The 20,986-nt window shown below is 41.6% G+C and overlaps 1 protein-coding gene across 3 annotated transcripts in view; it reads left to right on the forward strand.

Moving 5' to 3' along the window:
- arsh (arylsulfatase H) overlaps positions 1-19,513 on the forward strand; it is an 84,965-nt gene extending 65,452 nt beyond the window's left edge. For all 3 annotated transcript variants that reach the window (XM_060937259.1, XM_060937257.1, XM_060937258.1), the window contains 5 exons: positions 3,812-3,948; positions 4,264-4,398; positions 18,029-18,191; positions 18,430-18,551; positions 18,703-19,513. In XM_060937259.1, the coding sequence (XP_060793242.1) occupies positions 3,812-3,948; positions 4,264-4,398; positions 18,029-18,191; positions 18,430-18,551; positions 18,703-19,019 (874 nt within the window). In that variant the 3' untranslated portion in view covers positions 19,020-19,513. The remainder of the gene's footprint in view (positions 1-3,811; positions 3,949-4,263; positions 4,399-18,028; positions 18,192-18,429; positions 18,552-18,702) is intronic.
- Positions 19,514-20,986: the final 1,473 nt, after the last annotated feature.

The raw sequence follows: 20,986 nt of genomic DNA on the forward strand, positions 1-20,986 counted from the left end.
TATTTAAAGGACTTATTTTATGAGATAAAAGCAGTTTTACTCAAGTCTTAATTTCCTGGACCGTCTAAAGCATGATGAGAAAGCAACGAATTTGTCTAAATAATATTGGATTCTGAAAAATTCAATTTTACATTCGTAAGAAAAAGAGCCCCGACACTTCATTCATACAGGTAGGTGTAATCAACATGATGGGCTGAAAAGAGAAAAGATGCGGCAAGCAAGTGACAGTGAGTGTGACCTTATTTCCTTTTCTTCATAAATATGTAAGTGAATTAAGCATAAATATAAATTAAACACAGTTGGTCTTGTTTTACGTAAGAGTGAGAGTTTGGGGTGACAAATGGGTCCATTTCAGTATTATGAACTTTTCGGTATCACAAACTATTTGGATGTCCCCCAAGGAGTTTGTTATAGTGGGGTTGCAATGTGTAAAGAGAAAAGCAGTGGGGCCTAAGACAGAACCTTGTGGAACACCAAACTTTACCTTAGTATGCATAGAAAAGTCACCATTTACATCAACAAACTGATAACAGTCAGTTAAATAAGACCTGAACCAGGAGAGGGCTGGTCCTTTTAACTCCATTTTCTACATTTTCAACATCATTTTCTAGTCTATCCAGGAGAATGGAATGATCAGTTGTGTCAAAGGCTGCACTAAGGTCACGCAGTACAAGCAGGGAGACAGCCCTGATCAGAGGCCAACAATAGGTCATTTACTACTTTTAACCAGTGTTGTCTGTGTTATAAGGTTGAAGTCCTGACTAATACATTTCATAGATGCTGTTCCTTTATAGACATGAGCATAACTGCTGTGCCACAGCTTTTTCTTGGCTCTTGGGGATAAAGGGGAGGTTTGACATTAGCCTGTAGTTGGACAGCTGACAGGGGGCAAGGTCAGGGTTTTTTTTTAATCAGGGGTCTGATAACTGCTAGTTTAAAGGATTTGGGTACATAGCCAGTACTAGGGGAAGAATTTATTTGTAGAAGAGGTTTGATTGCTTCTAGTGGTGGTGCAGTGGTTAGCACTGTCACCTCACAGCAAGAAAGTTCTGGGTTCAAACCTCATGGCCAGTGGAGGTCTTCCTGTGTGGAGTTTGCATGTTCTCCACATATATGTAGGTTTCCTTCCACAGTTTAAAAATCTACAGATAAGCTAAATGTACCCAGACCTGAACCCCATCACCCTAGAGACACATGCTGGCAGTATGGCAGGGAAGAGGTTTTTTAGAAGAGGTTCAATTACATCTGGTATTATCTATTTGAAGTCATGTAGATGGAGGATCTAGTACACAAGTTGAAGGTTTTGATCTGGAAATTAGTGACATTAGTTCAGTTTCTCTATAGGGAGTAACACATTCTAATCGCTGATCTGATAGTTATGTTGTTATCTAAAGGGTTGCTTATCAAAATGTCAGGCTTTAAATTAAGTGGGGTTTGTTTTTTGCCTGATACATTCAATTTTACTATTGGAAAAATTCATGAAGTCATGACTATGTTGCAGGTGAGCATGCGTCTGTGGTGGTCTTAATTAAATAGTCCTTAGTTAATTTTGCTACAGTATTAAAGAAGCATCTCAGATTATTTTTGTTGTCTTCTGTTAGGGTGGGGAGAGACATTGATCTAGCAGCACTAAGAGCTTTTCTATACTTCAGAAGGCTCTCCTTCAATGTAAATTGGAACATTTGGAGCGTTTCCAATTACCAATTAACCTGTTTATGTGTAGAATGTTCCAAATGGGTGTTTTTCGAGCATTCCACAACTTTCCCAGTCTTTTGCCCCTGTCCCAACTTTTTTTGAAACGTGTTGCAAGCATCAAATTCGGAATGAACGTATCCTCATACATTTAAAAAAAATTAGAATATTGTGAAAAAGTTCAATATTTTCCATGACTGACTTATTTATGAAACTGAAAATTAATATATTCTCGACTCATTCCATGTAAACTAAAATGTTTAAAAATGTTTAGATTTTAATTTTGATAATTATGGCCTGCAGTGCAAAAAAATTATAAAAACATAACTCAAAATATGAGGAGAAATCCAGATATCTCCTCCGTGATTAGATGTGAAATGCATCCGAGTCCTTTCAGAAAGGTCACAGAAGGTCATTGCTGAAAAGGCTGGCTGGAAAAAGTACACAAGCAACAGAAATAACCACAGCCTTGAGAGGATTGTCAAGATAAGTCAATTTAAGAACTTGGGAAAGCTTCACAAGGAGTGGACTGAGGCTGGTGTCAGTGCATCAAGAGCCACCACGCACAGACGTCTTCAGGAAAGGGGCTACAGCTGTCGTATTCCTAATATCAAGCCTCTCCTGAACCAGAGACAATGTCAGTAGCGTCTTACCTGGGCTAAGGAGAGAAAGAACTGGACTGTTGCTCAGTGCTCCAAAGTCCTCTTTTCAGATGAAAGTAAATTTTGCATTTCATTTGGAAATCAAGGTCCTAGAGTTTGGAGGAAGAGTGGAGAGGCACAGAATCCAAGGTGTTTGAAGTCCAGTGTGAGGTTTCCACAGTCTGTAATGATTTGGGGTACCATGTCATCTGCTGGTGTTGGTCCACTGTGGGTTTTTTTTTTTTTTATTAAGTCCAAAGTCAGCACAGCCGTCTACCAGGAGATTTTAGAGCACTTCATGCTTCCATGTTCTGACAAGCTTTATGGAGATGCTGATTTCCTTTTCCAGCAGGACTTGGCACCTGTCTACAGTGCCAAAACAACTACCAAATGGTTTGCTGACCATGATATTACTGTGCTTGATTGGCCAGCCAACTTGTCTGACCTGAACTGTATAGAGAATCTATGGGCTATTGTCAAGAGGAAGATGAGAAACAGACGAGCTGAAGGCCACTATCAAAGCAACCTGGACTTCAATAGCACTTCAGCAGTGCCACAGGCTGATCACCTCCATGCCACACCGCATTGATGCAGTAATTTGTGGTAAAGGAGCTCCAAACAAGTATTGAGTGTATAAGTGAACGTACTTTTCAGAAGTTGGACATTTCTGTATTGTATAAGCCATAATCATCAAAATTTTAACAAAAAGGGTTAAAGTATTTCACTTTACATGTAATGAATATAGAATATATGAAAGTTTACATTTTTGAATTCATCTCATCTCATTATCTCTAGCCGCTTTATCCTTCTACAGGGTTGCAGGCAAGCTGGAGCCTATCCCAGCTGACTACGGGCGAAAGGCGGGGTACACCCTGGACAAGTCGCCAGGTCATCACAGGGCTGACACATGGCCACAGACAACCATTCACACCTACGGTCAATTTAGAGTCACCAGTTAACCTAACCTGCATGTCTTTGGACTGTGGGGGAAACCGGAGCACCCGGAGGAAACCCACGCGGACACGGGGAGAACATGCAAACTCCACACAGAAAGGCCCTCGCCGGCCCCGGGGCTCGAACCCAGGACCTTCTTGCTGTGAGGCGACAGCGCTAACCACTACACCACCGTGCCGCCCCACGTTTTTGAATTAAATTATGAATTTTTTTTTTCACTTTTTTTGAGGTGTACTAGAATCTTTCAGTTTGAACCTTAAATATCTTGTCTTTTGTATTTTATTCAGTTGAATATAGGTTGAAAAGGATTTGCAAATCATTGCATTCTGGTTTTATTTGTTTTACTCAGCATCACAACTTTTTGAAACCTACTGATTACACAGTGTTCACCATACAAGCTTCTGTAAATGAGCTGTTTCTATGGAAACAATAACATTAGAAAAAGCACATTAATATAAGCATGAGAGCTGCTGTTAGTGGAAATTCCAACCAGTCGAAAACTTCACTTTTGTTTGCACCTGCAGGAACCAGAACAGTCCCTTTTTGCTGTTTCTGTCTCTGCCTCATGTTCACACGCCACTGTTCATCTCCAAAGAGTTTGCAGGAAAAAGCAAACATGGCCTTTATGGAGACAACGTGGAGGAAGTGGACTGGATGATTGGTGAGAGAAATATGGACCTGGTTTATTTTAAATCTAATGTGTATTATTTTCCTATTATTTTACTATAACGCTGCAGGTAAGGTTGCATCTTGTTGAGTTTCCTGCATCGTTGGACCTGTCCTGTGATGTTATAACCACACAGTAAAGTTATCCTGTCATATAATGACCTCTCATTAAATTGCAAAGAGAAAAAAATAATAGGGTGTGAACCCGATGATGTGACTACTGCGTTATTAGGCTCCTTAGTCATACACTTAAGTTCAGCAAACAATTCACATGTCAGACCAACTTTTTAAACATTTTTTTCTCTTGTAGGCAGAATGGTGAAGGTTGTTGAGAAGCTGAATCTTTCTGAAAGGACACTGATGTATTTCACATCTGATCACGGAGGAGACATCTGGATTTCGGACACGCAAGGCCATATAGGAGGATGGAATGGAATTTATCAAGGTAAAGTGTAAAAGTGCTTGTGTGCTGATTTCATTATTGAGACCAAAATTAACTGCTGTTTTTTGGATTATTTTCCTTTTTGAAATTCTGATGTATCACAAATGGTAGTGGGTGGGTTTGTTTATTTTTAAATTTTACAATTGGTCATTTCTCCTCGATTTTTCTGGGGGGTGACTCTACATTGATTGGACATTGGTACCAGTTGGGGCTGTTTATGATGAGCATCCTTCAACTGTGTGCATTTGGTACTCAGCCCACATTCAGTAAGTGCGCATAATATGTGGTTGTACTTTGTAAGGTTGCACTCTGGACCACCATGGTGAGTTACTTATTGAACTAGTGTACTCATTTTCTGAGTGTTAATATCAAACTCATGACCTTGTGTGTAACCTGTTAAAAGCAATGTCACATATTTCTTTTGCTATTCTCAGCTGATTTGAGAAATTAAGTGCTGCTCAAACATGCCTGTAAAATATTACATACATTTTTATGGAAAACTCTGCAATGCCGATGGACCTTGTTTATCAAAAGTTTAATAATGTTATATGTAAATGTTTCAGTAATGCTGATTTTCTTTGTACTCATGTGCATGTTGATAAAGGGCAATTACAAGTGCATACAGTTAAAAACTAAATAGTTACACCTACAGAATTCCATGAAAGGTGAAGCTTATTAAATGATAAAGTGGTGGAAAAAAGGAATTTCTCAGAGCCAGTTAATTAAGTCAAGTCAGTTTAATTGTATAATGCTTTTAATAAACTGACATTGTCGCATAGCAGCTTTACAGAAAAATATGGACTAATTTTATCGCTAATAAATGTATTTATCCCTGATGAGCAAGCTTGAGGCGACGGTGGTGAGAGGAAAAACTCCCTCAGATGACATGAAGAAATGTTGAGAGGAACCAGACTCAAAAGGGTGATGTGAGAGATGGCATGATTTATAATCATGCTATCTCTTATCTGGGTGGTGATGAGAGAGAGCATGATTATAAATAACTTCCTTCTATAACTGTCTTAAACAGTGTCAAAGTATAACTGTGTAACCAGGAAATTCATTATAGTTCTAGCATGAAGTCTATTTTCTTGAAGTTATCAACTATTCATTGATGGAGACTTGAGTGCAAAACTGTACATGACAAATGCAGTCCTAAAGTTATCATGTTAATTGTCGTCCTAAACCATCAAAGCAAAACTAAGTTTCCAGAGCCATCTTCTAAGTTCAACTTTTGACTGTCCATACGGGGCCATCCTCCACAGGAACAATGTGATGAGACTCCAGCCAGATGTAAGGCATCAGGATGGATCAGCAGGTCTGAAGAGCAGGAAAACAGAATCAGTGGTGTTTCAGGATTGACATGTAACTGAGCAGAGAGAGATCGCGTGAGAGAAAACACGAGTTGTTAGGTACAGCCCATAAAGCTTCAGAACAAATTTGAATGCCTCAGGGATGTGGAAGAGGATTTGTCAAGTGGACAAACACAGTAAAAAGAGATCGCATCAAGATCGAAGAGCTGTGAGAAGAGGCAAAAAGCAGCTCGTAACACCACCTGATCCCACAACCCTTGTTCTTGGTGATTCCACTGTAAGACAATTAAAAGGTTATGAGATGATTATTTGTTGTCTTCCAAATGCATCCATCTCTGACACCAAAGACAGCATTTTGAAACTCATGTCCGAGCATAAAACGATTAAGCGTATTGTTGTACAGGTGGGAGCAAACGATGTTTTCAGAGAACAGCTGTTTGTCCAAGATGATTTCAGAAAACTTTTTTCTGAGCTCTATAAGACTGGAATTCAATCTTTTATCAGTGGCCCACTCCCAGCGAGAGGAAGTTTTGCTTTTTCTCGACTCTTCAGTCTTAACACCTGGCTTGGAAAAACTTGTTCTTCATTTGGTATGAATTTCATAGACAATTTTAATCTTTTTTGGAATCGTAAAGAATTCTACAAGCCAAATAGCACTGAACTCAGCTGGATTGGAGCCAAAGTCTTAGCAGACCACTACAAACTTGCAATCTTTTCTCAGCCAGCACCGAGGAAAACAGTTGATAAGATGTCGCAGACTGACATAGTTACAAAGCCTAAACAATCATCTTTGCAAGTCGTCATCAAGGACACACAAACATCTGACTTGCAGGCCTCCCAACATTCAAGGACCGACGACTCCACTTCTCCTCGGATGGATTTCCCAAATAGCATGAAAAAATTGCTCCAAATGGCTACACTCTCTTTTTCCAGCCCAAATTTGTCGCGACAAGCAGTGTACCCAGTTCATCAAAATTGTGTTCGTCCAGGACTTTCAGCTGGCTACAAATCTTTTTCACCATCCAAAAGATACATGTCATCTCCAGTCCTTTCACCCTCAAACCAAATGGAACATTTAGAAAGTCTTGTTTGATGTACTCTGGGTCCCTGCAAATGGATGTAGAAAAAAGCTGGGATCCGATGTTGACACTATTCCTGTGTTGATAAGAAACAGAAAACATAAAGCACATTTAACCCTGGGGGTGAACCAATCTAATCTCCTTCCTGTTTTAAAACAGCATCAGAGTGCACAACCAAATATTACTGTAAAACTAGCCCTTCTGAACATTAGATCACTTTTAAACAAGTCATTTTTAATTAATGATCTTATTTGTAAACACAATCTTGATTTTTTGCTTCTAACTGAAACCTGGCTGGATCAAGCAAATAGTGCTACCACCCTTATCGAAGCAGCTCCCCCAAATTTTAATTTTTGAATGTTACCCGACAAGGGAAAGGTGGAGGGATCGCAAATATATTCAAAGTCTCTTTTCAATGTAAACAATCCTCACTTGGTGATTTTATGTCCTTTGAACACTTATGTGCACTTGTTACATGCTCTCCTAACATATTATTATTAACTATTTACAGGCCTCCGAGACATTCAGCCAAATTCTTTCTTGAAGAGTTTGGTGAATTGTTATCAGTCATTTGCTTAGAGTTTGATTGTCTTATTATATCTGGGGATTTTAACTTGCATGTAGATAATACTGATAACATTTATGCCAAATAACTATTTGCAATTATTGATAACTTTAACCTAGTACAACATGTACAGGGACCGACCCACTCTCGTGGTCATACTCTTGACCTCGTCATCACAAAGGGTCTTACTGTTTCTTATACTGTTGTTGACCTGGCCTTATCTGATCATTTCTGTGTTTTCTTTGAAGTTTCTATGTCTCCTCACATTCAGAATAGCTCAACGACTATAGGCAGGAGAGTCATAAACGACAACACGTGCTCTTTTTAAGCAAGCTCTCTCTCAGAACTCAACCAAAATGTCAGACTCTGTAGATGATTTACTGGAATTTTTTAATTTAAATATGACCCAAATTATGGATGATATTGCTCCATTCAAAATAAAAAGAGTCAATAATAAGCAGAAAGCACCATGGAAGCAGTACCCAGCTGTTAAACTGCTAAAGAGAGAATGTAGAAAGACTGAAAGAAAATGGCGCAAATCTAAACTTCACATCCATTATCAAATCCATAAAGAGATGCTTTGTAATTATAATTATGAAATTCGTAAAGCAAGACAGTCTTTCTTCTCCAATATCATCAGCAGGAATATGAACAATGCCCGTGTGCTATTTTCAACAGTAGAGAAGCTAACTAATCCCCCACCACAATTAGCACCTGAACTTCTCTCAGTTAATAAATGCAATGAGTTTGCATCTTTCTTCAAAGGTAAAATTGATAAAATACGGCAGAATATTTCTCATAATATATCTCGGTTGCAAAAAATTGAAAAACTGCAATCACCAATGACACAGATAGATAACTTTAACACAATGTCAGAATTTTGTTTAATTGATTATGAGACTCTTGAAAAAACTGTACAAAATCTCAGTTCCTCAACATCTGAACTGGACATTCTGCCCACCAACTTTTTTAAGTCTGTTCTTCATCTTATAATTACAGATGTGCTTCAAATTATAAATACATCCTTGGAGACTGGTGTTGTTCCTGTGTCCCTAAAAAAAAGCTGTTGTAAAGCCCCTTCTTAAAAAAAAATAATCTGGATCCTTCAGTGTTAAATAATTACAGGCCAATATCAAATCTACCATTCATCGGGAAAATCCTGGAAAAAATTGTCTTCAATCAATTAACTGCCTTCTTGATATCAAACAGCCGTTTTGATAATTTTCAGTCAGTATTTCGTGCCAATCATAGCACTGAAACAGCGCTGATTAAAGTTATAAATGACATACGTCTTAATACTGATGCAGGCAAAACATCGGTCCTGGTATTACTGGACCTCAGTGCAGCTTTTGATACTGTTGATCACAACATACTGCTATATCGACTTGAACACTGGGTTGGATTGACTGGTAAAGTTATCAATTGGTTAAAATCATACTTAAAAGATAGAAGCTTCTTTGTTACCCTGGGAAATTGTTGCTCAACGTCAATGCTCTTGACCTGTGGTGTCCCCCAGGGGTCGATTCTTGGACCATTACTTTTCAACCTTTATATGCTCCCACTTGGGCAAATTATCAATAAAAATTCAATTTTGTATCACTGCTATGCAGATGATGCCCAAATTTATTTTGCTCTATCACCAAATGATTATGCCCCCCTTGAATGTCTCTACCAGTGTATCGATCAAATCAATAGCTGGATGTCACAAAATTTTCTTTAGCTGAACACAGATAAAACAGAAGTAATTCTATTTGGAAAAAAAGATGAAAGACTCAGGATTACCACTATTCTTGACACAAAAGGGATTAAAACTAAAGAAATGGTTAAAAATCTTGGTGTTTTCATTGACAGCGAGCTAAACTTTGACAGTCACATGAAAGCAATCACTAAAACGGCATTTTATCACCTAAAAAACATTTCCAAACTAAGAGGACTTATGTCAAAACATGATCTGGAAAAACTAATACATGCCTTCATCTCTAGTAGGGTTGATTACTGCAATGGCCTTTTCACAGGCCTGCCAAAAAAGAGCATCAAACGACTTCAGCTGGTTCAAAATGCAGCAGCTAGGGTTCTCACACGAACAAAAAGAACAGAGCACATTACTCCAATTCTAAGGTCCCTTCACTGGCTTCCAGTAAGCTACAGAATTGACTTTATAGTATTGCTGCTGGTGTACAAATCTCTAAATGGTACAGGGCCCAATTACCTCTCTATGTTGCAGCGGCCTAACCCAATCAGATCTACCAGATCGCAACAGAAAAATTTACTATTAAAACCAGTTGTTAAAGTGTGGTGAAGCAGCTTTTAGCTACTATGCAGTACAGCTATGGAACCAACTGCCAGAGGACATTAAAAATGCTCCTGCTGTTGGCAGCTTCAAATCTAGGTTAAAGACCAAGCTGTTTTCAGATGCTTTCTGTTAAATAATTAATATTTTTACATTTTTTATAATCTTTACTTTCTCTGCATGTTTTAAATTTACTTTAACTTTATTTTATTCTGCTAGTTTTTTTTCTCTCCTTTTTCTTTTTCTTTTTGGCATTTTAATATTTTATTTCTACTATTGTTTAATTCTTATTATTTTCTTTTAATTCTTTTAATTAATTATTTTAGAATAAAGATAAAATTATTTTATGTAATTTTATTTCTCTATTGTTTACTGTTTTTGTTTTTACTTCTGTAAAGCACATTGAACTGCCATTGTGTATGAAATGTGCTATATAAATAAACTTGCCTTGCCTTACAGTATGCCCACTGTCACCTAATGGTTAAGAACAGTATATGTTTTGTGCTGAGTGCAAACAGGGACTCCGGCAAGACTAACTATGACTGCATAACTACCATAAATACCACTGTAACTGTATTATCTATATACCAGAAGCTGATATTAAATGTTTGGGTTTTTTTTTTTTTTTTGGTCGTTTTTTTTTTTAAATTGTATTTATTTTTAAAAAGACAGCTTCATTAAAGCCAGGCAATGTATTGGTCAGCACACAGTGCCTTCACGCTGCTTTGTGGACCAGACTTCAAGCATGTCATATTATAGCTGAACCAAGCCTTACTGCCAAAGTTACTGACATTGTGGTATATTAATATATCTATCAACTTCCCTGCACTTGCAGATGAGAACATGCCCAAGTCAGATCTGCTTCCACATGAAGTGCAGTGACATGGTGTTCACCATCCACCTTCACCTGATCCTACAGACTAAATGTCATCACCCCCCATGTGTTCTGTGGGGGTTTGAATGACTCTTGACCCTTATTCAAGAATAGTCCAGGACTGAGTGATTTTACTACCGAAGAGAAAATATCAGTACTTTCACTAGTACTCACCTTAAGGAGAAAGCATCAGTGGTATTTTGACATAATAGACTTCAGTATTAATAGAGTGAATTCTCTATTAATACTGCGAGAAATTCACGTGTGCCCCGTGAAGTTCTGTGGTGGGCCTTGAGGTGTGTGGAAGCTCCAGAGTGGATAGTGAGAACAGTCCAGGCGATGTATGCCAATGCTAAGAGCAGGGTCAGGATCAACAACTCTTTCAGTGATTACTTCGAGGTGAAAGCTAGTGTTTACCAAGGCTTTGTGCCAAGTCCCCTGTTATTCATTGTAGTACTTGAGGCTCTGTCGTGGGACTTTGCCTCTGGTGCTCCCTGGGAACTTCTATATGCGGATGATCTTGTATTGTACATGGTTGTAGCTGAGACACGAGAGGAGCTTGAGAAGATTCTGCTGTGGAAGAACGGCCTGGAGTCTAAAGGACTGAGTGAATATGGCCAAAACCAAAGTGTTGATATCTGGCCCAAACCTTAAGACCTTAAAGCATATATGCAGAGCCATGGCCTAACTTTCGTTTATAACTGCTTTGAGACCTCAAGAATGGCACAGGAATAGTTTTAAGCATTAACAATAAATCTAATATAGTAATTTTTATGGTTAAAGTGATTTATATAGGTAGCGGTCTGAGTGAATGACGTTGACATCCGTAATGTCATAACAGGAAGTGTATCGGTCTCATCGCCATTTCTGCGATACTAAAACACAGAGCTGACTGCAACTCCGATCCTCCATTTTGAGCTAATTTATCACCATGCAATGTAGATGTGTTTTTGGCCAGTGCAGCAACATGACAGACGCTGGATTTATGTTGCATTCATGGCCCAAGAATGTTCACACTGCAAATATTTGGATGCGTTTTGCGAGAAATTCACGGGCACATTGGGCGCCTATGAAGTGATCTCTCCTCTGCTCTGCACATTTTCCTGAAGATTCGTATGAGACCTTTGATCTGTTGAGTGTTGGCTATAAGCTTGTATTGAAAGAGGGTGCAGTATCAACAATTAAAGGAAAAGAAAACTACAAGAAAAGTATTTATTTTATTTAATTTTTTTAAAAAGGAAAGTGAGTTCAGTTGCGCCAGTCCTCCCGGAGTGAGCCGAGGGTTGTTGCTAAAACCCAGGAAGGAACGTATCGCTCGGGCAGTGACCTCCCTACAGTTGTTGCTAAAACCGGTGACCTCCTGTTCCATCCCGGGTTTTAGTAATTGCCTGAGCCCAGCAGTAATGACGGAATACACAGTATGAAGAAAAGTGAATGAGCGTAGCAGTCGTCTTATTTCTAAACTGGATATTGCTGCCATCTCGCCCTTACATGGAAGAAGTGAATGAACAGAGAACTGAACAAACAACTGAAAGTCAGATTGTTTCAAAAACAATCAGCCACAATATCAGCCTTCAAGCAAGAACACAGACGGATAAGCGCCAACTCTCATTTGGATTAAAAAAAACCCGTTGACCTGCATTTAGATTAATACATGTAACTTGTATTGTGTGTTTAAGTTACCGGTACAAGATTATTTAATTTGCTTCAGAATGTGATTCTCAGTTCATCGGATTTATTTAATTAGCCTTTTACATTTTATCAGTGAAAATGCATGCATGTATATGTATGTTGCATAAGTTATAACACCTATCCTGTTTTAATGAGAGTCAACCCACAATCAATGAAGTCAAATCAGTCTTAGTTGAGCAAGTCGGTAACGGTATTTCTTATTTTCACCGTAAATTTATATTATATGACTGGTCTATAGCTGTAAAAGGCCTTGGCCTTAAAACCGGTTCCTGCTGTGATGTCAGCAGGGTGAATGAATGAATATATATATATATATATATATATATATATATATATATATATATATATATATATATAAAATATATAATTTTTTTTTTATTCCCGTTTTATGCAGCATACAAGAGTCAAGGATGGAGATACTTAGAGGATGGATACACTTAGAAATTTATTTAAAAATAAAGGCTCTGCGTATCTCCTTTAAGGGACTCTGGTCAATACCCATGTGCTGTCTGCAGGAAAGGTGTCGGCTGCAACTCCAGCTTCTGTAATGGTTGTCAACACTGGGTGCACAAGAAGTGTACCAGCATCTGTGGCAGACTCTCTGCAGACCCATCTTTCCAGTGCAACAGATGTCTTGGTCTTGCCCGTCCAATTGATGCCAGGCCTTGTAACCAAGTTCCTGTTGGTGAACATGTCCTAGATGCAGTTGACTCTTTCTGTTACCTTGGTGACACCTTATGCCCTGGTGGAGGATGTGAGCTAGCCATGATCACGAGAAGCAGAGCAGCCTGGGGAAAGTTCAGGGAATTGCTCCCCCTCTTGTCATGCTGGAGTCTTACTCTCCGTACTCGTGGCTGCATCTACAGCTGCTGTGTAAGGAGTGCTACGCTGTATGCTAGTGAGAGTTGGCTTCTGAAAAGCATGGATGTGAAGCACCTGGAGAAGAATGAGAGAGCAATGCTGAGATGGATCTGTAGCATGAAGCCCGATGAAGTGGTCAGCTCTAGCGGTTTTCGTCAGAGACTTGGCCTAGTGAAGCTTGATGCCGACCTTCGATATAAGTGTCTACAGTGGCTTGGCCACGTCCGTCAGCGCACCTCTTGTATTGGAAGGGTCATGTCCCAGCAGGTGGACCAGGCAAGACCTGGTGTGAGCTGGTCAGCCAGGACCTCAAGAAATGGTGCCTTACATCCAAAGATGCTTTAGACAGGGACTTCTGGAAGAAGGAATTACGGACTTGCCGTGCAGTGTCCAACACACTGGTGGTGTTTACGTGACATTAAACCAGATAGTGAATGATTGATTCTAATCCTCAAAGTACCATAGTGATTCTCATCATCAATAGAGTACAGTATTAGACTATTTGTCATCAGCAGTAGAGTACAATACTAACAGATTGAGCGATTCTCATCATTAATAGAGTACGAATAGATTAAGTGCTTTTTGTCATCAACAGAGAGCAGTATCAGTACTTGAGTGAGTCTTGGCCTCAGTAGAAACAGTATGAGAATTTGATTAATTCTTCATCCCAGATAGTTTCTGCACGAGTGGCTCTCACCCTCAGTAAGTATCAGCATCACACTTGATTAGCCATCATCCTCAAGAGGGAGCAATATCAGAGTTTTCATCATTCTATATAGAAAAAGATGGCACTTATTTAAACAATGTTTAAGAAATGCACTGTGCTTACATAAGTACAGTAATATGCAAATGTGGCAGCAGGGGCAAGGTTGAGCATTAGATGTGGGCAGCAGGGAGTCATTTAGAATCAGCAGGAGACATGAGAAGTCTCACCTTTGTCAGATAGCCAGGAGTATACTTGTGTGTCTCTTGTGTTCTATGAGAGAGAGTGTGTGCTAAGCTATTCATCATCGTGTTTGTGTGTGTAAGCTACAGTTAAAACCACTGAAAAGTAAAGAAAACTAAAAATGCACCTTGAGTTGTCAAGCCTGTCTCCCATTTCCTCATTCCTTCACTTACGAGAGCGTTGCACTGGTGCTGAAAACCTGGGACTGATGAAAAGCACAGTCATGGAGTTCACACCAGTCACAGAGATCCTCCAGGCCCTCATCAGCGACCACCAAGCCCAACTTCAGACCCTTGTCGTGCTGTGCGTGAATCAGGAACAGCACTTCCAGGCTTTACTCCAGGCCCAGGCAGAGTACTGGCATGTGATCTGGAGCCTAGTCCAGGTCGCGGATACTCCAGCAGATACTGCGGCCAAACCCTCCCTGTGCAACTGCTCAAGATGGGACCGCAGGACGGCCCAGAAGCATTTGTGGAGCTGTTCAAGTGTGTCGCTGAAATGTGCTTATGACCAATTTTGCAGCTGGTGGTCCATCTATTGCCCCTCCTGTTGGGGGGGGGAAAGCCAGTTTGCAGCTCAACAGCTCCCAACCACCAACCTGCTGGAGTATCCAGATCTTATCGGGAGATTCTGCAGCAGGTCGGCCGCACACTGGCACATCAGCAGTTCCGCATGCTGGCATACAGTGAGGTTGGCTGTCCATTCACCTTCACCCAACAGCTCCAAGATGCCTGTCAACAGTGGCTGCTGACTAGAGTGTGATGCCAAGGACCTCAGCAACCAAATGGCACCGGAGCAGTTCATCATTCGACTGCAGAAAGGAACGTCGTCATGAGTTTAGTGCCAGCACACTGCATCATTGGAGGAGGTGGTCTGGCTGCTGGAGGACCATCTTGCAGCATTTCTGGGAGCAGGCTCCCCCCCACCCTGCCACTGCAAAAACGGACCAATTCCCCCATAGCCCACTCCCTGTTTTCTCTCACCCCATATTCCTCTGTGCCAAAGCTGTCACTAACGCACCCACTCACTCCCTCCACAGGTGGAACCATCCATGCTCACCAAGACCAGGACAAAGCTCAGACAGGTCTGCTGGTGCGGCAAGAAAGCCGGGCATTTCTGGGACCAGTGTCCCTTCAAGGAGGTGGGGATTCTGATCCACATTCCTGATGTGCCTTGGGCTTCCTCTGATTAAGCAGGAGTGTACCGAGTGGTAGTAAGTATTCAAGGGGTACACATCAGACCTTGGTGGACTCTGATTGTAATCAGACCACAGTTCATCAAAGCCTGATCCAGTGTGGGGCATTGGGAAGTGCACAGTTGGTGAAGGTGAGGTGTGCACACGGGTATATTCAAAAGTATCTGCTGGTGCCCATCACTATCCAGTTCAGGGGTGAAAATTATAGGGTGGAGGTAGCAGCTACTCCTTGCCTCACTAATCCTGGGGACAAACTGGCTAGGGTTTAAAACATAATAAAGCACTTGTTTGTGAATGGGTAGTGCACCTTGGGGGGGAGGGTTATCTGGGGAGGTGGTCTCAGGGCCATGTGGATCAACTCCATGTCATGGGGACACAGAGTGTGGAGAGGGCTCTGCTTTTCGGGATTTCCCACTAAAACAGTCGCAAGATGAAACTTTGAGGCATGCTTTTGACCAAGTGAAAGTAATTGATGGTCAAAGTCTCCATCCTAATGTTACACTCTTCTCACTGCACTTTTCTGTTATTAAAGATGAGTGATGCAGGACACTCAAAGAATAGAGGAAACAACCCAGTTGCTGGTCCTGAAGAGCCATTGGGAACTTTTTTTTCCATGTGGCTCATCATAATCCCATGATGGGGCATTTAGTTCAGGATAAAACATTGACCTGACTCATGGCTTGCTTTTATTGCCCAGGCAGGTGATTGTGTTGCATTTCACAAATGTCAGCCGGTTAATCCACCAGCCACTCCAAAAGTGCCATTGTGCCCTTTACCTTTAATCGAAAGCCCCTTCAACAGAATTGGTTTGGATCTCGTCATGCCATTAGATTGATCTGCACAAGAATATCGCTTTCTGTTAGTCTTAGTGAATTATGTAATGTGATACCTGGAAGAAGTGCCTCTACACAACATTTCTGCACCCAGTGTTGCGGAAGCACTCTTCTGCGTTATCTCCCAAGTCAGCATTCTGAAAGAAATCCTGACTGATCAGAGTACATCTTTTATTGTACATACACTTCATGAACTGTGCAGGTTATTAGGGATTAAATCAATTCGTACCAGTGTTTACCATCCGCAAATGGACGGGCTGATCAAATGATTTAATCAAATGCTAAAAACCAGGACCAGAGGTAAGTTTAAAAAGTGTGGCCTAATTCACCCTGGTCCCCTATGGAGATCACAGGTTGTCCAACTGCAGGCGTAATTCTGCGACGTGTTTTAACCCCTACCCTGTTGCACGAATCTCACAGAGCACCACATTGAGACTCCTCCAGGGGTGGTGGTGTGCAGCTGCCCATATCGGCTCCCCAAGCATAAAAAAAATGTGGTTCAGGATGAACTTAAGGTTATGCTCGACATGGGGGTAATTGAGGAGTTGCACAGTGACTAGAGCAACCTGGTGGCATTGGTCCTGAAAATTGATGAGTGAGTTCTGTGTGGACTTTAGAAGTCAATGCAGTGTCTAAAATTGATGCATATCTGATGCCTCATATTGATGAACTGCTTGATTGCTCATCAGTGAGGCTCACTTTTATTCAACACTGGATCTGAATAAGGGATATTGGCAGATTCCCTTGACACCATTTATCCTGTGGAAAAAACAAAACAGCCTTTTCTACTCCATTTGGGTTACACCAGTTTGTTACCCTTCCATTTGGGTTGTTTGGAGCCCCAGCAACATTTCAGTGTCTCGTGGACAGACTCCTCTGCCCACATAGTGTGTATGCCACTGCCTATTTAGATGACCTCATTATATATAGTAATGATTGGCAGTGGAATTTACAACATCTAAGGGCTGTCCTGAGATTGTGGAGATGTGTAGGACTCACAGCAAACCCAAGGAAGTGTGCAATTGGGTGGGTGGAAGTACAGTATCCGGGCCTCCACTTGGGTCATGGGCAGGTGTGTCCTCAAATTGATGTGACTGCAGTGATTGTGGCCTTCCCAAGACCCTAGAACAAAAAGGGGGTGAGGCAGTTCCTGGGGCTGGTTGGCTATTACAGGAGGTTGCATTTTCCTGACTTTTTCTCTCCCTTTTGTCTTGCAGACTGACATGTCAGACAGAGGGCTGGGGGCTGTTTTGTCCCAGGTGGTGGAGGAGGAGCACCCCAAGCTCTGTGTGAGAGACGAAATGCAGCACAATCGAGGAGGAGTGTCTTGCCATCAAACAGGTGGTCCTCACACTCTGTTCCGACCACGCCCTACTCCAGTGGCTCCACTGCATGAATGAAGCCAATGCATGGATCACTCATTGGTATCTAGCTTTTCAGCCCTTTAAGTTTGAGGTGGTCCACAGGCCAGGAGCACAGATAGTGGTGGCGGATTACTTCTCCTGCCAGGGGGAGTCAGCTGCAGGCCAGATGGCTTCCCAGTCTAAGTCAGGCTGTGAGGGTATGTGACCGTAGGGGAGGCGAGCAGTCAGGTAGAACTGGCAGGAAACACATGATGAGTCTCACCTGTGTCAGCTTGCCAGCAATTTACTTGGTTGTATCTCTTGTCTTCTTTCAGAGAGAAACCAATAATTAAGGAGAAAGAGAGCTGAGCTACCCTCTGTGTGTGTGTGTGTGTGTGTGTGTGTGTGTGTGTGTGTGTGTGTGTGTGTGTGTGTGAGAAAGCTACGGTTAGTCACTGAGAAATGAAAAGTAAAGAAAAATAAAAACACACCTTGAGTTGTCAAGGTTGTCTCCCATTTCTTTATTCCCTTCTGTATGAGTGTTACAGCAACGTACCGGGGTTCCCACTCCACTGTACATGGTGCTCTGGGTGTCATGGTTGAAATCACCATCCCACTCACACAGGGTGTTTTTGTTTTGTGCAGGTGGTAAAAACATGGCTGGCTGGGAAGGTGGTATTCGTGTTCCAGGAATATTCCGCTGGACAAATCGTCTTCCAGCTGGAAAAATTATTAATGAGCCAACAAGTTTAATGGACATTTTTCCTACAGTAGTGAATCTAGCAGGAGGACAGCTACCCAGTGACAGGCTAGTACTTACTCATTAACACAATTGACAAATAATTAGTCGCTATCTATCTGAATGTTATGATGTTCTGTTCACACTATTTACTTCATATATTTAAATCCAATTGTAACACATAGTTGCTAGCTGTAGTCTTGTAATCAATAGCACATAATAGTGACTCAGCTGCAATATGCAATAAGGTTTTAGATCTTTTAGTGAGAAATGAACAACTTGCAAATAATTTGTGTGCGCTTTTAAGAATTCTTGATGGTCATGACCTGCTGCCGCTGTTGGAGGGAAAAACAAAGTCTTCAAAACACGAGTTCATGTTTCACTACTGTGGTGTTTATTTGAATGCCGTCCGCTGGCATCCTCCTGACAGTGAGTATACATGCATACACACAGACACATGCACGCACTGCTATCAGTGAGTTCTGTATGAGGAACTTTGCACTACAGTGATGACATTTTTATAACTTTATAGGTAAGGGTTTAAGGTTTTGGGGGGGGGTTGTCTTTTTTTTTTTTTTAGGTGACTCAGTGTTCAAAGTGCACTTCTTCACTGTGAATTGCAGCAGCGTGCAAATGTGCTTGTGCCACATCGTCTCACACCATGACCCGCCACTTGTCTTTGATGTGACCTCTGACCCCTCAGAGGCAGTGCCTTTGACGGCAGAGACAGAGGCACGTCACGGCGAGGTGCTGCTGCGGGTTCAAGATGCTGTGCAGGAACACCAACGGACACTGACGCTCCCTGAGAACCAGCTGTCATGGCCAAACACGCTGTGGAAACCATGGTTACAGCCATGCTGTGGCATGTTCCCCTTCTGCTCCTGCTCGGAGACTTGAAGGACATTATGATAACATGGACATTTTTTGACAGAGGAAAATATTTTTAGTTCTGTTTGAGAGAAATGATCCATGTAAACTTTTAATCAACGCTGCACAAGGCTAATTTTTATGTGCTCAGTCCAATTTCTCTAATAAACAGGTCACATTGTCCTATAAGTGTGTGTTGAAAGAATGTGGGAACCTTTGCGTCCGTGACTTGGAGTGTCTTCATTTCCTCGGCTGTGTCCCAAACATCACCCCTCTCCCTCTTTTCGACAACAGAGAATCATGAGATTTTTTTTTTTATTTATGTCATCTCCATTCATTTTCATTCCCCGTTCCTAATTTATCTGATTTGTTCTGATTTATCAAAGGGTGCTGATTAGTTTTCTGTAGAATGTGTTTGGTTATCATTTCTGTAATAACAGTTCACTCACAGAACGTATGGTGGATGATCTGCATACTCAAGGCTAATAATATATGTATAACCATTATGGTGGAGTTTTCTGTAAGGAGATGTTTTTGCTTGTTTGTTTTGTTTATTCATGGAAGAAGTCAGTGCGTCTGAGAGGAACCTCAGAGTCTGTGATAAAATGTTCGTAGGAGTGGAAGCTAAAATGCGGGAAGTTTTCAGACAGAACAAATCATTATTAATCAGCTAAGGGAGGAAAGGATCTTCCTGTTTCATATTGGAGCAAAAGGCTATTGTGCCCCAGAAGCAAACAAAGAGATAAAATAAAAGCTGGAAGTGATGCTCTTTTTTGAGCTGCTACTCCTCCCGGGGCATTCGAGTTAGAGATGCCATTCCATTTCTCCGGTCTGTAGTGCAGATGTGTGCTTGTATACAGCTTTTTGATACGCTTTGTCGTTCTCCCAAAATTCGACTTTTTCGAAAACAATTTTCCCCATTGAAATGAATGGGCGCTCGACGCAAAAAACAGATTTTTTCCTTCGGGAGGCCAAACCGTAAAGTCATGAAACGTGGTACACTGATGGAGGAAGGGACCCTAATTGATTTCATCAAGTTTCATGTTGGTACGTCTCACGCTGTAGCGCCACCAACTGATCACATTCTTACATGCGTTCATGCACGTAACTTTTGATCCATATGTCCGATTTTCATAAGTCTGGTGCCGTTGGAATCCTTGGAGCTAGACGATTCCAACGCACCCTATGACATCATTTTCTGCCGAATTAGATTTTCCGCCATTTTGAATTTTGTCCAAAGTGAGAGTGAAGTGACCCTGGCTGCATGTTTTGTCCGATCGTCACGAAACTTGGCACACATGATCTCCAGTCCATGCCTGATGAATGATATTTGTTTGGCTCTCATACGTCGCGGCGTTCACCCATGGCATCCAATCAAAATCGATGGCAGAGCTACCAGACAGGAAGTGAACTCGTATCTCGGAAACGCTCTGACGTATCAGGACCATATTTGGTGGGATGACTTTGGACACTAGGCGGCACGGTGGTGTAGTGGTTAGCGCTGTCGCCTCACAGCAAGAAGGTCCTGGGTTCGAGCCCCGGGGCCGGCGAGGGCCTTTCTGTGTGGAGTTTGCATGTTCTCCCCGTGTCCACGTGGGTTTCCTCCGGGTGCTCCGGTTTCCCCCACAGTCCAAAGACATGCAGGTTAGGTTAACTGGTGACTCTAAATTGACCGTAGGTGTGAATGGTTGTCTGTGTCTATGTGTCAGCCCTGTGATGACCTGGCGACTTGTCCAGGGTGTACCCCGCCTTTCGCCCGTAGTCAGCTGGGATAGGCTCCAGCTTGCCTGCGACCCTGTAGAAGGATAAAGCGGCTAGAGATAATGAGATGAGATGAGACTTTGGACACCATCCGAAGTACCCTCATCAAATATGGTGTCATTTGGCCACTAGGGGGCGTCACAATTAGCAAAAGCGTATTTTGGCTTGAATCTCAAACGCTCTGACGTATCAAGACCATATTTGTTGACATGACTTTCAGCTCCGGTTCATGTACC

Source organism: Neoarius graeffei, chromosome 13, assembly GCF_027579695.1.
Source record: "Neoarius graeffei isolate fNeoGra1 chromosome 13, fNeoGra1.pri, whole genome shotgun sequence".
Taxonomy (NCBI): domain Eukaryota; kingdom Metazoa; phylum Chordata; class Actinopteri; order Siluriformes; family Ariidae; genus Neoarius; species Neoarius graeffei.